Source organism: Castor canadensis, chromosome 15 (genome assembly GCF_047511655.1).
Source record: "Castor canadensis chromosome 15, mCasCan1.hap1v2, whole genome shotgun sequence".
In the NCBI taxonomy this organism is placed as follows: Eukaryota; Metazoa; Chordata; class Mammalia; order Rodentia; family Castoridae; genus Castor; species Castor canadensis.
The window spans coordinates 1,126,712-1,142,954 of NC_133400.1; the positions used below are offsets into that span (position 1 = coordinate 1,126,712).

The following is a 16,243-nucleotide window of genomic DNA, read 5'->3' on the forward strand; positions in this document are numbered from 1 at the left end:
TGGGGTTTGAACTCAGGGCCTGGTGTTTGCTTGACAGGCAGATGGTCTACCGCTTGAGTCACGCCAATGACTGTGACACTCCCTGAGTTGAGCCGCTCAATGGGTGACAAGTGAATTAGGGGTGGGAGGGAGGCCACTGGTCCACCCCCCTTGCCTCTGTCCAGTCCTGTGTTCCACATTCAGGGGAGGATGCAAACATGGAGGATGGTCACAGGGGACATGCTTGACTCCTGCCACGCTCATGGCCTTTGAGGAACTTCAGCCTCGCCCTCCTCACAGTAGGAGAAACTGAGGCTGGGGTGGGTAGTAACTCTTCCAGGCCGTTCAGCAGACACACTGGTAGAGCTGGGTCTGGGTCACCATGGGACTGACACTCTCTGCCTAGCCAGGCCCACTGAGCAGCATCTGGTGGCCCCAACTCCAGACCCACTCATGTTCTCTGGAGCATTCAGGCCTGGAATTCAGAGCAGATGGACCGAGGACCAAGGAGGGCACTGAGGTATTAGGGTGGGGCCCAGGTTCCCAGGCTAGGGACCTTACGGTGGCTGAGCCAACCCAGCAGCTAACCCCAATGAGTCTGCTCAGCCTCCCTCCGCCACAGCCCCCGAGGTGGGAATCTGTGCAGGAAATGTGGGACCCCGGAATTCCCAGCCACCATTTCTGATTGAGTCAGTTAGCATTGAGCAGGACTGAGACTGAGGCCTCCGCCTCCCTGTGTCAGCCTGACTAGCACTTCTGTCAGCAATCTGGCCTCACAGCTGTGGCCAGGAGCTGTCGGATGTGCAGTTGTTCCCTGCCGGACAACTTCCTCTCATCATTACCAGGCCCCAGGCAAGGCAGAGGCTCCCAGGCAGGAGGGGAGCCAGCCACTGCTGGGGGGAGAGGGCACAGACAGAGCCATCTGGCTTCTGAGACTGAGGCTGGACAGCCAGTCAGGCTTGGTTCCAGCCTACATCTGGCTGCCTTTGGCCTCTGAATCTACCTGCCTCTCACCCACAGGCTGTTTTGAGTTTTAACAGAAGTGGTATGGTCTGCCTCTGGGATATACTCCCAGGACCCTGTAAATGGTAAGGGAGTGGGGGCAGGAGGCGGGGAGCTTCCCGCCTCACTCACAAGTCTGGGGTTGGGCAAGACTGGAAAGGAGGCAGGAGGAAGGACACTGGGCTCCCCCCACCTCCCCACTCTCCAACAGGCTCTACATGCACCACACCCTGGCCCCAGAGTCAAGGGGGTGGGGTGAGGGTGGGGCAAGCAGACCCTGGGTGAAGTGAGAAGAGGCTCCAGGTAGGCTAGGTGAGGCAGATAGGAGGGATCTCTGTTCAATGGGTTAGATGGGGCTGCACCTCCCCTGGGCCTGGGGTTCAGCCAATAGCAAGGCTGACTGCTTGCTCTGTGGTGACCTACAGGCAGGGCTGTGCACAGGAGGTACTGAGACATTGGGAGCATCAGATGGGACTTGGGAGGGGAGGGCGGGACTTCAGTCATGTGTGTCACATTCCTGGAGCCCCCATATTATAGAGGCCCTTTCCCAGAAACCTGTCTAGAAGCTTCTTTATGTGGACCTGTGGGGCAGAGCTGGGTTAGGTGTGGACCTCATTGTCCCAGGGTCCAAGACCTCTGGAGGGGCACCTGCCCTGGTCACAGATGGTGGATAGCAAAAGCTAGGCCCACTGTTACAGCTACAAGTTTGAACCCAGTTGTGTCTGAGGCTCCAGCTCAGTAACGTCAGCTGAAGGTGGGGTGGCAGCAGAGGGGGCCTTGCTGGTGCTAGTGAAGACTGTGGGGGGCTCACCTTGGGCTCCAGATTAGAGGGAGGCAGTCACTACAGGCTGCTCTCCAGGGGTCCCAGCTTCCAGCTTGTGTCCTCAACAGCCACCCGTTTGCATTGGGAGTTCCCTTGCACTCAGCTTTGACCTGATGGCAAATCAGATAAGCCTCAAAAAAGTCCTAGGGCACAGGCACATCCTGCCTAGGGTACTGCTACACAAGACCAATTGTGGCCTGTGATGGGACGTAAGGGGCTAGCTTGGCACAGAGCTCCGTCCCACACTTTAATGCTACTGGCACATGGAGCCGTGTAATAAAAGCCAGAGCCCAGGTTACTGCCCCATGCTGGGCACACAGGGCTCTTCTCCCCAGCACTGGGATGGACACACAGGCTCTTGGCATTGCACTGAAATATTTAGGAAAGATAAAGGCAGAGGAAGGATGGGCAGGGGGCAGGTCCCACACCCCACTGAAAAACCTAGAGCTGGGGCCTAACTCGAGGGCTCTCAGGGTAGGACAGTGCCAGCCATGGGTGGGAGCATTTTGTGACCTGTGCTCTGGAGTGAGGCGTCCTAAGCTTGTTTGGCCTCCACACATCTCGGACCCTAGCATCGTATTTGCCAGGTGCCATGTTCAAAGCAGGGTGACAGGTGGCTTCAAGGCTGGGATCAGCCTAACCTGGTCCACAGTTCCTCCCCACCCCAGGGCCCATGGCAGGGAAGGTGGCCACTAGCTCATGTCCTGAGGAAGCCCTGCTAGGAGAGAGCAGGGTTGGCATAGGCCCACCATGATGTGGAAACCAAGGCACCAAAGGCAGACCCCTGCTACCAGCTCTAGGTTGGGTGCTCCGGGAGGAGACAGGGGCGTGCAAGGTGTCAGGGCCTGGGCATTGACCCAAACATCATCACGAGAACCAGAAAACTGCTTATCAAAATATTTTATTTTAGGAGATCCCTCAAAAAAGACCCTCCACATTAGACAGATGCCCGACAATACCCTTGACTTTTTTTTTTGGTCTTCTATTTTTTCCTTTTTAAATCAACTAAAACAATTTGATGCTTAAAATAAAAGAGGATATAGTTCCCAATCAGACTCTAGTCAAGAATATATATACTTCTGATCCAGGGCGGTGAGGAAGGCAAAGATGCTGCCAGTAGTCCACGACCTATTGGCCTTCTCATCTCCAGTGTGGAGATGGACGCACAGCAAGGGAGACTGGAGGAGGAGGAGGAGGAGGAGGAGGAGGGCAGGGCCGTGTCTGGGACTCATTTACGTAACACCAGTGTGGCCTGTGTCACCACTGTCATCTCCGTCTGTCTGGGGAGACCACTCTGGAAGGGACCCCTTTAGTCTGGTGGGGGAGGCTGGGATTCGGCGTCATCCTCATTTTGTGTGTGGCTTCTTTTCCAGCTGAGAAACTTTTTTTCCTTTTTAAATTTTTAAAAAGAATCACAGCCCAAATAAGACATTAACTGCAAAATCCAAAATGGCTGCGCTTACCCTATTTATAAAAACGTAAGTCTACTCCAGGTCTCTACACTTTCCCAGGGATCTTGGCCCGTTTGCGTGCGATGGCGTCCTCTACAGCCTTGAGCTGCTTCAGGAGCTCCTCCCGCCGTGACAGTGTGCTGGCCTTCCCTGACTTGGTGCTGGCGGCGGTGGCATCTGTGACTTTGCCAGGTACACTGGTGACCTTGCTGGAGCTCTTGGACTGGGGCGATGGCTGGCGCTTCCTATAGGGTGGGAAGGCGAGAGAGGACTGATGTTTCTCTGCCCCCGAGGCTGTGCCTGGCACATGGAGGGCGTGAGGGTATAACGCGGGCTGTGAGCGCCTAGGACTCCCCACTCTTCTGTGGAGAGACTGGGAGGGTTCTGGGCTGGCCTGAGGCTGCAGCATGACTCTTGGCTCAATGTCCAATCTTCCCGATGGCCACCCTGAGACCTCTTTGTGTTCTCTGCCAAGGGCTCCTTGGGGAGACAAGACCCTGCATCCCCAACTCAGGCTGAGCCCCAGGGGACAGAAGCCACGGCCCAGCTTTGAGAACAGTGTGATGGGCTATGTCTGGTGCCCCTGTCCTTCCCCTGCTGGGACTGGAGAGTTTCTGTGGAAAGAAATCTGCAGGCTTGCTCACTGGCCTCCTTAGGCTAATAGCTGGGCCTCAGATATGTAGGGAGCTTTAGGCAGGGCAGGAGGCCCAGGCCACTCTCTGAGCCAAGCAGTGCCATGTCTGGCCATGACCAGCCCTGCTTTCCTTTCTCTGGGGAGAGGCCTGGTCCTGGGCACAGCCAGAGACTCACCTGTCTGCTGGTGCTGCAGGGGCTTTGGAGTTCTGGCCTCTCTGCCGCTCTGGCTTTGGGGAGCCCAATCTTCCACCGGACTTCCGGTCCCGAGAACCTGGCAACAGGGGACAGAGTGAGACCACTACCCTGCTACATAGTAAAGATAGCCTGGTTATGTGTGTGCCACCATCCAGTTCCAAGGTGTCTAGACAGCTCAGCCCCCACCTTCATATTTATAAGTAATAACAGAGCCCTTGTGCCCTCCTCACACGGGACCACCTTGAGGTCGGCAGAAGCCACAGTCACGTCAGCCCAGATGTTACATCCAGTGTATTTCTACTCACTTAGTTTATCACAAAGAAATCGTGTTTGTGTTAACATATGGTGGCTTATTACTGTTACTTAATTTTTTTGTGGTGCTGGGAAATCAAACCCAGGACCTTGTACATGCTAAGCAAGCACTCGACCACTGAGCCAACCCCAGCCCACTTGCATGTGTGTGTGTGCGCGTGTGGGGATAATGGGATTGAACCCAGGGCCTGTGCTTGCTAGGCAATCACTTTACCACTTAAGCCATGCCCCAGTGTCCCTGTTAATTTTAAGTATTTAAAATTTTTCAGACTGGGCATGGTTGTACACACCTATAATCTCAGCACCTGGGAGGCTGAGGCCTGGGACTACACAGAGAAGACTGTCTTAAAAAAAAAAAAGAAAAAAAGTAAAGGAGAAAAATAAAATCCTGCTCTTAATTTCTAACACTATGAATATTGATGTAGCCCACACAACCAGAAGCCTGTCAAAGGGACGGCTGTGGAGGCCCTGCAGTTGGGAGCCTCTGCCCTGGATTGAGAGGCTCACCTCGGTCTGGGGATAAGTTGGCCCGCTTGGCTGGAGGACTTTGCCTGTCTTTGTCTGATGGCTCATACCGCTTCCTGCTTCCTTTATCAGCCGCCTGAAACAACAGTGCCATTAGCATGAGGGTCTGGACTGCTGCTGCATCCTTGTGCCCAGCTGTCAGTAGCGATCTGTTCTTTGCTTCCCTGGATCGCTCCTTTGGACCCCTCACCCAACCCGAGCAACTCTGTGGCCCTTGCCACCACATGTTTGACCCTGAGTGCTCCAGCATGCCAGGCCTCTTGTTCTTCCAGCCAGCTCTGCAGAATCTTGGGGATGTCTGATGCTGAGGGTGAGATCAGAACCCTCAGGTTGCCTGTTTGCTCTCTGTCCCCAGCTGTTCTGCAGGAACCAGCTGGGTCATAGCCCCTGGGTGTGCTGTCTGGCCGTTACTTGGGGTCAGGAGCAGGGTGGACCTCCTGGGTGCTGGGTATCAGCCCACAATAGGCCCTTGGCCTCACCTTATTAAGCAGTGTCAGCTTGATCTCCTTGTGGGCAACGAATGAGCCTTGCTGAGGCTGCCCGGGGGGTGCCGGCTGTGCTCCTGTGGGCTGCTGGGAGGACTTCCCGCCTGCCAGAGGCTTTGAGGACTTGGGCGGCTGGGTGGATGTGTCCCTTTTCCGCTTTTCCTCTTTAACACTGTCTTCTTTCTTAGATTTTCCTGCCAGTGACAAACTCTTGGTCACTTGTTCCCATGTGCACTGACAGCAAGACAATGTCGTGCCAATGGGATACCACTGTGCCACACCTCTCCTCCTCCCCCCGCCACCCCGCCCCAGGGCCTGCACCAGAGTAAGGGTCCTGCATACCTCTCTCCTTCTTGGTCTGGGCAGGGGTGGGGGACCGAGAGCTGGCTGAGGACACAGGGCTAGCCAAGTCCGCATACATGTCCTCTGAGTCCACACTATGCACTGAGCTGCTGCTTGAGGTGGCGCTGGACACTGAAGATACACTGCTCACGCTCAGAGACCTGTATACACAAGCACAGCTGTGCCCTGGTCCTGGGCCCTGATGGTGAGCAGCTGGGCTAGAGGCTGAGGGAAGATCAGGGCAGGTCTCTACTGCTTGTCTTTTACTCAATTTTCATGTTTATGGAAGGTGCACCCATTGAATGTGAGATTTCAGGGGACTTTGGGGAGGCCAGAGATGCTACATAGAAGGGACAAGCATCGCACGCATGGTGACCTGTTCCACTAATGCAGGGTCACACAGAGTTCGGGGAAAGGAAACATGGCTGAGCTCCCCCCAGCAGTGCTGAGGACAGTGCAACAGCTTGTGTTAAAGATGCACAGCCACAGGGCCGTGGCGGCCAAGACGGGTGCCTGTAATCCCAGTTCCTGGGGAGGAACAGAGCCCAGGAGTTGGGGGCCAGCCTGGGCAACACAGTGAGACCCCATCTAAAAAAAGTAGAAGTGAAAAGGGAGATAGATAGAGTCAGCTGACAGCAAAATGAAAAAAAGAGATGGCCATTTAATTTCAGTGCAGGGCACCTCATGAAAGTATGGCAGGGGGACTTGGACTGCACAAAATGGCAAAGCAGAGCCAAACAGCTGTCCGGCACCAATGCCAATGACCACCTCCTGAACTCACCAGGAGCTGCTACATGGTTAGGGGAAGGAAAGGGAACCAAATGTTTTCTATTTTTAAAAGAAGGACTAAACTAGGTCTTTAAACACAATCTAAACCTGTTAAGAAAGACGTGGACAAATACATAAACCACCTGCTGCCCGGGGACTAAAGGAAAAGTTTGATGCAATGACCCTCAGGACAGATTTGTCTCTGACTTCCTTTTAAACACATGAACAGCAGAACCCTCTTCACCTGTTTTCAGCTCTGTTTTTCTTTGCTGGCTCCCATCCCTTGGCTGCCTCAGGGAAGGCTCCCACCACTAGAGTGACAGGCCTAGGGAGGACCCCGCCTGTCCTTACTCTGTGCTACTGGGCTGCATGCTCCCCAGTGTCAGGTGTCCCTGTGGGGAACACACCTCCAATGCCCAGGAGTCCCTAGTGGGGCCACCTTGCTTGGAGGTGGGACAGAGACAAGGTCAATATGGAGTGGGATCAAGCAATTGACCTGGATCGGGAACTGGAGCCACTGTAGCTGCTGCCACTGCCACTGCCGCTGCCGCTGAGCGTCCGCCTGCAACACAAGCAGCACAGCCCACCCTCAGAGGCAGAGCCCATCTGCAGCACAGCCCACCCTCGGAGGCAGGGCCCTCCTGGACACCAGGCTCATCACTGGTCTGAGACAAACATTGAAACTGTAACTTGCTACTGCCTTGAAATTGGGTATGGTTCTATTTTCTTTTAGGTGTAGCTTTTTCTCAAAGTAAGAAACTATCTAAAGACAGCACCTCTCAGCACCAGAAGGGCCTGTTTGGCCTCAAAGCATACACTTATCTTCAGGGCAGGCCAGTGGCCTCAGCATACAGTATGCCTCCATGTCCTCTCCCCAGAGGCAATGAAGCCTGCTGGGCAGGTTGGACAGTGAACACTCTACCCATCAAGACCCAGGGAAACCGAGGCTTAGCCAGGATCAGGACAGAGTTTCCAGGTCAGGGCTTGACTTGCTCTGCTGCCTCACCAGGTTTTGGATCTGCATACTTTGGAGTTTTCTCAGTGCTTGCTTTGTGGCACCAAGGGCAGGGAAAACCCACCATGGTCACCACAAAGCCCACACACTCACCTCCTGGGGGGTGTCCTGGCTTGCCGCTCCTTCCTCCTGGCCTCCCGGGGGTCTCCTGGTTTGGCAGGCTCGGGGGCAGGAACAGTGGTTTTGGTGGCTTGTGGCGGGACTGGGAGTGGGGCTGGCTTCTTCACTGACTTCTCTCTGTGGCACAGAGGCAGACTCAGGGCAGAGCGGGTATGGGGTCCCCACTAAGCACACCCACACTCAGGGCTTTGTAGTACAGATATGGCACACAGCTGCTGAGGTCTATGCTAAATCTAGTCCCACACGTTCCTGGGAGCCACATCTATAGCCTCTGTGGGCTGGAAAGAGTAAGACAAGACACAAGACAGCAGGAGGAGGATGGAAGTCCTGCAGACTGACCCCACAGAGAACAGTGACCAGAGATGGCTCAGCACTTACCCGGCTTTCCCAGGAGGTGGGACCAGCTCCCCCTTGGTTCTTAAAGGTGGTCTGTGTGGGGAAGGCGTGGGAGATGGGGATGGGGATGAGGAGAAGGATCGGGACCTGGAGAATAAAGACAGAGTGAGGAAGGGGCCTGGTGGTTGGCCCATTTCCTTCACTGGCTGGGCCTGGACGAGTCAGCCAAGAGACAGCCCCAGACCCACAGAAAATTCCTCAGATTTAAAACTCAGTTTCAGATCCCCTTGACATTTGCTAAAAATACAGACTTAGCACAAAGGAGAGTGGTGAGGGGTAGCACATAGTTCTACTCTATGGCCAGGGCAAAAGCACAACCCTTTTTTCCCATAACATTAGTGAGGACAAAATGCCTGATCTGGCTACATGGTTGGAGATGAGAACAGGGCAGACGTAGCTCTAGGCCAAGTGTGGGACCTAAAAACCTAGGGGGCTGGAAGGTGGCAGGGCTGATGAGGGGCCCAGAGAACCAGGAGACAGGCCAAGTCCAGGTTAGCAAGCACAGGCAACAGAAATCCCCAAATAGGTGACGGGGCATGAAGTAAGGGCTGGATGGGATGGGAGTGTTACAGCTGGGAGGAAATTATGACTAGCTAATTTCAACATGTTTCGGGTGTCACCAGGGTGGACAAAGAGCCCTGGAAAGGGGACTTGGTGTGGGTAGAGTCCCCAGGACAGAATTCAGGATGGTGAGGTCATACTTGAGGCAAGAGGGTGAAAGGTTCAGGGGTGTGCCCATGTTCCCTACTAAAAACAGTCATAGGGGTTCCCATTTCCAACCAGGTGACACCAGAAGCTGAAATAAGACCCGGTCAGGCTCTTGCAGTCCCATGTACTCCAGGTTCAAAGACAGCCACACAGGAGAACCTTCTGCATACTCTCATGGCCTCTATGGGCCTTACTCTGTGGCAGAAAAGCTATGGCAGGAGGAGCAGGAAGGAGGCACAACCAGAGATGCTCTCCAAGAAACACCCCTCCTAGCCTATGGCTCCTTCCTTACAATCATGTTTTCCCACACCATACCCAGCCTCAGAAGGGTGCTGCAGCTCACCCTCAAGACCCAAGACAACAGGCTGCCTGAAGGGCTGGGCAGGGTAGCTAACAAGGGCGTGCCAATTGTGTGAGATGACAGTAAGTTTATGCCCAATGGTAAGGATGGGACGAAACTTCCAGATAAAGTGAGTGGAGTTTATTTAGAACTGGGCAATGAGAAGGTGGAGTGCCCCCTTGTTGTCCTCTTGTGACGTGACGTCACACCTCCTTGGTCACTGTGCTGCACCCTCCTGCCTTGTGTGGCACCCACTGGGCTTTCCCCTCCTGTGCTGGGCTTTTGTGTAAGGAGCCCTCTGTACTCATCCCAGCTGCCCACTGGCCCAGGCATCCCTGGACCTCAGGGCACAGTGACATGGGGCTTTCTTCCTGCTATCTCTGTCAGCTGCACACCCAGGGTAAAGGTCACATATAACTTTTCGCCCACATTGTGGACTTCCATTCCAAAATCTCAGCCTGGCCTCCAGGTACATTTTCTTCTCTACACCTCACCAGGCGCGTTTCTTACAAGGCCCCACACAGCATTTGTGCAGCTTCTGATGTTCTGACAAGTTTTCCCCGTCCTCCCACTGATAACCAAAGGGCCAGGCCCACCACTGTCTGATCCCAGGTGCTGCTGACAAACACAGCCAGAACCTGTCAGACCTTACACTGGGAGCCTGGTCAATCCTACAGACACCTGCAGGAAAAAGCTAACATTCCTTTGCCTGGCTGCCTGCTGCTCTACACATTGTGCTAGGCCCTGAAGAAATCTTAACTTGACCACTAAGGTCAACAGCCTCAATGACCTGTTACGGCTGCTTGCTAATCCTCCCTATAGTAAGACCATCCCATGAAAGGGCACCACTGGGTGGGACACTAGACCACTACAGGACATATCAGCTTCATGCTAGACCCAAAATGGGGTGCTGTGTGTGTGTGTGTGTGTGTGTGTACACAGGGTTTTCTGGGGTGTGTGTGTACAGGGTTTTCTGTTGTGTGCACACAGGGTTTTCTGTTATATGTGCATGTGTGCGTCTGTTCTGAGATGGATTACGGTGCCCATCCCACCCTGCTAGCTTCACTAGATGTCATGCTGCACCCAAAGCCCAGTGTAAGCCCACTGAGTCCTTTGACCACCAGCCTGAGTGAGAAAGAGGGCACCTTCCAGTGGCAGAGAGCGACCACACACTACCAGGTTTCCCTGTGGGTAGGTCAGGCTGGACACGATGGGTGCTGGTAGTCTTTTGTCTCAAATTTTAAAAGTGTCCATTTTCAATGGGGGAAAACACAACAAAAAGTTGCTTGAACCTCCTAGGTATTTCTAGGATAACAGAAGCATCCTATATCCATATCTACCATTCAGTGTAGCCACTAATCACCCGGAATGCAGCTCCTGCACGGTCCAGCTGGTGATCCTCACAATGGATGGTGCTCAGGGTTGTGGCTGTGCTGCCCATGGCTGCCTTGGCTCTGAATTCAGCTTATGGAGTAGGCCAGAGGAGAGGCAGCCTCCGAACCACTGCTAAGTATAGGTCTAGGATCTTCTAACACCTACAGTCTAGGCTGCCTGGCAACTCAGATCCCAGTGTCTTTGGAGCCCTCAGTTGGATCGGAAACTTACCAAAACCATCCTGAAAGCAGTAACCTAGGAGGCCTGCCTTTTGTGGTGGCCTGGGACATACCTGGACCGGCTGCCTGAGAAGGAGCTGTGTCTGGAAGAACGGCTGGAGTAGGAACTATAGGATGAGGACCGGGACCGGGACCGGGACGAGCCAGAGCCAGAGTAGGACGAAGACCGAGACGATGACCTGTGGGCAAAGGGGCAGAGCGGAGGAAGTGAGGAGGCGACTCATTACCCCAAACGGATCTGTGTGGAACTACTGTTCTTCAGTGCAGACCGGGAGGACACAGCTGCACATACACAGGCACAGGCACAGGCCTCTGGAAGCACCTGTACCACAAGCCCATATATTCAGACATGCTAAGACAGACACAGGCATACAGACACACATAAACATCTGCTGTGCTGACACCTATGGATGTGCTGCGTGCAAATCCGCATCAATGGAGTGACGTGGGAACCACGGCCCAGGTGCTGGATGTGTCCACTGTTACTGGGAGACCCACTGATCAGAGTGAGTAGTGGATGGAGCCAGGGTGTGAGTTTGCACCTGGACCCCGTGTGCACGAGTCTGTGTCTGTCCTCCTGTCTATACACTAGCGTCTCCCATCCCCACTGCGCAACCTAGCTCCTCCCTGTAACTCCTCCCTTGGGCAAGGAGCCTCAACTCTCACCTCCACTGACTCACTTCCTCACGTGTTCACACCCAGAATGTAACAGTACAGTGCCACTAAGACAATCTCCCAAGAAATTGGCTGATTGGACCAAGGTGTGTGCAGTTCTGTCTGCAGCCCAGAGCTCCTCCACAGGGACTTCAGTGGACAGTGTGGCTGGCCCTCCCCTAGAAGACATACAGGCTGGTGTTTGTGTTCCATTTGGGCCAATCTATCCTGCCTTTGTTCTGGGGAGATGCGAAGACTTACCATGGTCTTAGCATCACTGGGGTCCCACTGACTTGCCCCGGAGCAGCAAACATACAAACACATGTGCACGTGCAAAGCCAGCTACCTTCACTGGGTGCTTCTTTACCTAGAGGAATTGGAGGCAGAGGCTGACGAGGCCGAGGTTTTCCGCCGCCTTCGTGCTCGGCTTGGGGAGACTGACACCCCAAGTTTCTTCTTGGGAGACTTGGATCGGCGCCAAGGGTCCTTCCACTCATCAGCTCGCTTCACCTGTGGCCCCACAGAGGCGGCCTCCTTCTTTGGTGGCTCAGCTTGTCGGCTAGAACACAGAAGGGTTGGCATTGCTCAGGCCACCTTCCTTCCCCAGCAAGGTGCCTGGGTTGAAAGACAGGGGGAGGTGAGAACATTACATAACTGGTTTATTTCAGAGACACCTGAAGACTAAAGCCAGATGAGAGGCAGCGGACCTTCCACTCACAAGCCTAGGTTTCTCCAGAAATGGCATCAGCCTGTTTTTTCAGGGAGCATCCCTACTTCCTCTTAACCATAATGGTAACTGCTTTTTTGGTGTCATTACTTATTTAATTTCTATCTTTCTGTCCACCTGTTCTAAAACACTTATCTTTAGTGTGAGCACAAAGCAGGCACAAAATAAATATGCACAGAATTAAAGGAACAAAATTTACTGTTTTAAAAGCTGATTTATAAAAAAACTTTTGAATTAACAAATCAAAACCTTAAACAGTTTCTTTATCTCTGAGTTATGCTTGAAGTGACTGACTTAAATGTCAGCAGGGAACATCCAGGTGAGACCCCCAGAGAACACAGGAAGGCCCAGGCCCTCTCAGTACAACCGGGACCATCTGGTGGGCTGCCCAGCTGGCACTGGGACAGTTTCCCTGTGTCACACACTTCCTGAGACGTGGTCTTCCTTGAATGCACATCACTGTCAGATGACAACAGCCTAAACATTCCTCACTGTTAACTGTTTCATGTCTGACTTTTCAAAAACACCGATGCTACAATGAGTTTTTTTTTTTTTTTTAGGGCAAAGTCCTAAGAACAAGAACCTGTGGCCCAAAGGAAAAGAACATTTCCCAGGTTCTTTCTTGGCAGGTTTTTAAATGACTGCCCAGCCACCAGCCCATTTTACCTGACTTTCAGCAGTGCACTTAAACCCAACACCACCAGACAAAACTAGCACATCAGAAATTCTTAGGATGCATGACAGAAGATGGTTGCTTAAGTGTTTTAGGGTCTTGCTTTTGCATGAGCCAGCCTTAGACTGCAATCCTCCTAACCTTTGCCTCCTGAGTATCTGGGATTATAGGCATGCATCGCCACGCCCAGCTTGTTTTCTCAGCCATGTTCTTGCTGACTTTTTTTTTGCTGGGCTGGTCTTGAACCCTGGGCCTCCTGCCTCTGTCTAAGTAGCTGGTGTTACAGCTGTGAGCCACTGTGCCTGACATGCCACTTGTATTTTTATGTCATTAGCTCTTATGGCAGTTTTCTAGTAAGCTCTTTATAAATTATGGATGGAACCCTTTTCCCATCCATAATAGTCTGTTCCCCAGACTATTCAGTTGAGTAGTTTTTTTTAAGGTATTTGACTAAGAGACCTAGTTTTTCATAGTCAATCCTGTGTTCTACCTCTTGTGCAGTTTCTTCTAGACACAGAAAGCTGCCCTTCACTCCTCAGTCAGGGTCACTGGCCTTTTCTTTCACTTGGTCTGCTCCCCTGCCCCTTTAGACATCTGGACCCTGTCTTCGCATGATGCCTACAGCACAGTTCCTGTAGTGTTGGCTGCCGGCCACTCTTGTCTGGTGGCTTGTGATGAATCTGGGGTATACTAAGTTCTTACTCTGAGGGCCTGCTCCCAGGCTATGTTCTCCACTTACACCAGAATCTTATCTGCATATAGGACTACTATACATTTTTTCTTTTTTCTTTTTTTTGTGGTACTGTGACTTGAACTCAGGGTCTTCACCTTGAGCCACTCCACCAGCCCTATTTTTGTGAAGGGCTTTTCGAGATAGGGTCTCTAGGAACCATTTGCCTGGTCTGGCTTTGAACTGCTATCCTCCTAATTTCTGCCTCCTGAGCAGCCAGGATCACAGGCGTTAAGCCCCTGGCACCTGGCAGTACCACGCCGCACATTTGAAATCCTCCTGTCTCCTGACTTTGAGATCCTGTGGTGCACCTTGCCTGTGCTCACAAACACCCTGTTGTCACTATGTCACTGGGGTTTGGGGTGGAATATTATTAAACTTCCTACAGCATCTCATCATTTATGCCCATCACCTCTTGCAGGTAGGGATAGCAGTTTTCTTCATAAAAGGCCCTGCCTTTAACTTTTTTCTTTAACTTAAAATATAGTAATAGTAGAGGATTTCGCTGTGAAATTTCCATAGATACGTACAGTGTACTCTGAACAAGTTCACCACCTCTATTATATTCCTTTAACTCCCTCCCTTCCCACCAGGTGTGGTAGTGCCTGCCTGCAATTCCAGCTCCAGGAGGCTGAGGCAGGAAGATGAAAAGTTTGAGGCCAACCTGGCCTACAGAGCAAAACCTGTCTCAAAGCGAAACAAAAACCCCCACCTCACCACACCCCCCACAAAAACGCCCCCCCAACACACACACACATACACACACATACACACAAAGAAAAGAAATGAGCTTACATGTTGCCAGGCACTGGTGGCCCTCATGATCCTAGCTATGTGGGAGGCTGAGAATGGGAGGATCGAGGTTTGAGGCCAGCCCAGGCAAATAGTTCATGAGACCCCACCTCCAAAATAACCAGAGCAAAGTGGACTAGAGGTGTGGTTTGCAAGCATGACGTCCTTAGTGCAAACTCCAGTCCCACCAAAACAACAACAAAAAGGCCCCATCACCACTACGAAAACCCCTCTACCTGTTTATATTTTCATAACTTCTGTTCAGACTGCTGAGGAACCTGGTTGGGAGCAATGCCAGTGCTCAAACCTGCCCCAAGGACAAACCACATGAGGATTAAGTCCGTGTTATCTCAGCCCAAACCCTCACAGCTAGAGCCACATTTACATCTGGGAGTTGCCTGCAAAGTCGTCCAGGAAGGAAGTGAGAACAAGCCTGGCAGTTCCCTGTCACAAGCTACGAGGTGCCACTTTCACCTTTACACTTCCTGGATGTTCTCATCCTAAAAACACAAGAGGAAGTGGAATACTGAGGTCACCAGCTCTTCATTAGTCATCTGGGAAGGGACAGAGGAGAATGGAATGCTTTAGCTGGTCCCTTGGCAGCAAGGAAAAGCAAGCCAGTGAGCTGTGGGGGTGGGCAGCTCAAGCCCCAAACGGTGGGAGGTCCCTGTCCTCTCCACTGCCTCTGGAGATGGTCCCCTCAGATCCACAGAGAACAGGCACCTTCAGCAGGCACAGCTGCCTCCAGATGCCCCAAAGCCTCTCCACCACTCCAGAGTGAGTCTGCATCAGAGAGGTACTGCCTTCATCTGAAGGGCTGGGGCTAAGCCCACTAAACAGGGAGCCGTCCACCAAGCCACATGCCTAGAACACAACAGTGTGGTGCACTGATTTGTTAGTTTAGCCAGCCATTTTTATTTTATTTCTAGTGGTACGGGAGCTTGAACTCAGGGCCTTGTGCTTGCCACACAGCTAATCTATGGCTTGAGAAACCTTCAGCCATTTTTTCTCTAATTTTTGAGATAGGGTCTTGCTTTTTGCCCAGGCTGGTCTGGCAGACATGTACCACCATGCCCAGTTTTTCCTTTCCTGTTGAGATGGGGTCTCACAAACGTTGTGCCCAAAATGGCCTTAAGCTTTCATCCTCCTGATCTCACCTTCCCAAGTACTGAGGACTACAGGTACGAGCCACTGGGGCCCAGCTAACCCTTTTTATTTTTGACTTGCTGTGGTATACAATCTGGCATTTGCTTTATAGATTTCCTTTTAAAAAGTATTTAAGATTAAAATGTGAAAATACTTAACACATGCAAATAAAATTACATAGGTAGTGTGTGGATATCAACTACCATATGGGAGGCACAGAACTACATGTGTGGGGATTGCTCAGATTCCATCATGTCTGTAAACCACCGTCAACATTAACCAAAGTCAACTGCCAAAAGTCAGCTGGCATCTCTGCCCACACAAGGGGCATTCAAACCACAGAAAGGGGCTCAGATGCGGGGTGTACAACTTAAGTCACAAAGGTAACAACAGATGCTTCAGGAGGAATGACTGGGTGATACAGCAGTGACACAGACACAGACTGTGAACAAACTCACAGACTGTGAGTCTGGCCATTGTGACAGACTTGGGAACTTTTGCTTCCCAAGACAGCCCAAGACACCCAAACAGAACCCTTCTCTTAGCAAGAGACAGTTGCCCAGACAGCTTCATCCGACCTGGAAGAGCCACGCGGGCAAAATGTACCAGACATAAGCCAGCTGTTCTGGAGGCCCACTGTGGCTGCCTGGCCGCTTCCCAGCTGCAGGATGGGGTTGGGGCCTCAGGAAGCTGTGCTACGGCATACCTAGAATTTGCATAGACACTTCTAAAGAGAAGAAAAGATCCTGCAGATGATCTCTTTCCACAGCCATAGCATGTTCTTATCTCCCTGCACCAAGGCCACAGGAGA

The 16,243-nt window shown here is 52.3% G+C and overlaps 1 protein-coding gene across 4 annotated transcripts in view; it reads right to left on the reverse strand.

Annotated features, from left to right (window-relative positions):
* Positions 1-2,689: 2,689 nt before the first annotated feature.
* Zc3h18 (zinc finger CCCH-type containing 18) overlaps positions 2,690-16,243 on the reverse strand; it is a 51,344-nt gene continuing 37,790 nt past the window's right edge. For all 4 annotated transcript variants that reach the window (XM_020173538.2, XM_074055486.1, XM_074055484.1 and 1 more), the window contains 10 exons: positions 11,732-11,923; positions 10,764-10,889; positions 8,032-8,136; positions 7,627-7,770; positions 7,015-7,080; positions 5,751-5,911; positions 5,403-5,602; positions 4,906-4,999; positions 4,066-4,162; positions 2,690-3,500 (listed from right to left, as the gene is read on the reverse strand). In XM_020173538.2, coding sequence (XP_020029127.1) covers positions 3,302-3,500; positions 4,066-4,162; positions 4,906-4,999; positions 5,403-5,602; positions 5,751-5,911; positions 7,015-7,080; positions 7,627-7,770; positions 8,032-8,136; positions 10,764-10,889; positions 11,732-11,923 — 1,384 coding nt within the window. In that variant the 3' untranslated portion in view covers positions 2,690-3,301. The remainder of the gene's footprint in view (positions 3,501-4,065; positions 4,163-4,905; positions 5,000-5,402; positions 5,603-5,750; positions 5,912-7,014; positions 7,081-7,626; positions 7,771-8,031; positions 8,137-10,763; positions 10,890-11,731; positions 11,924-16,243) is intronic.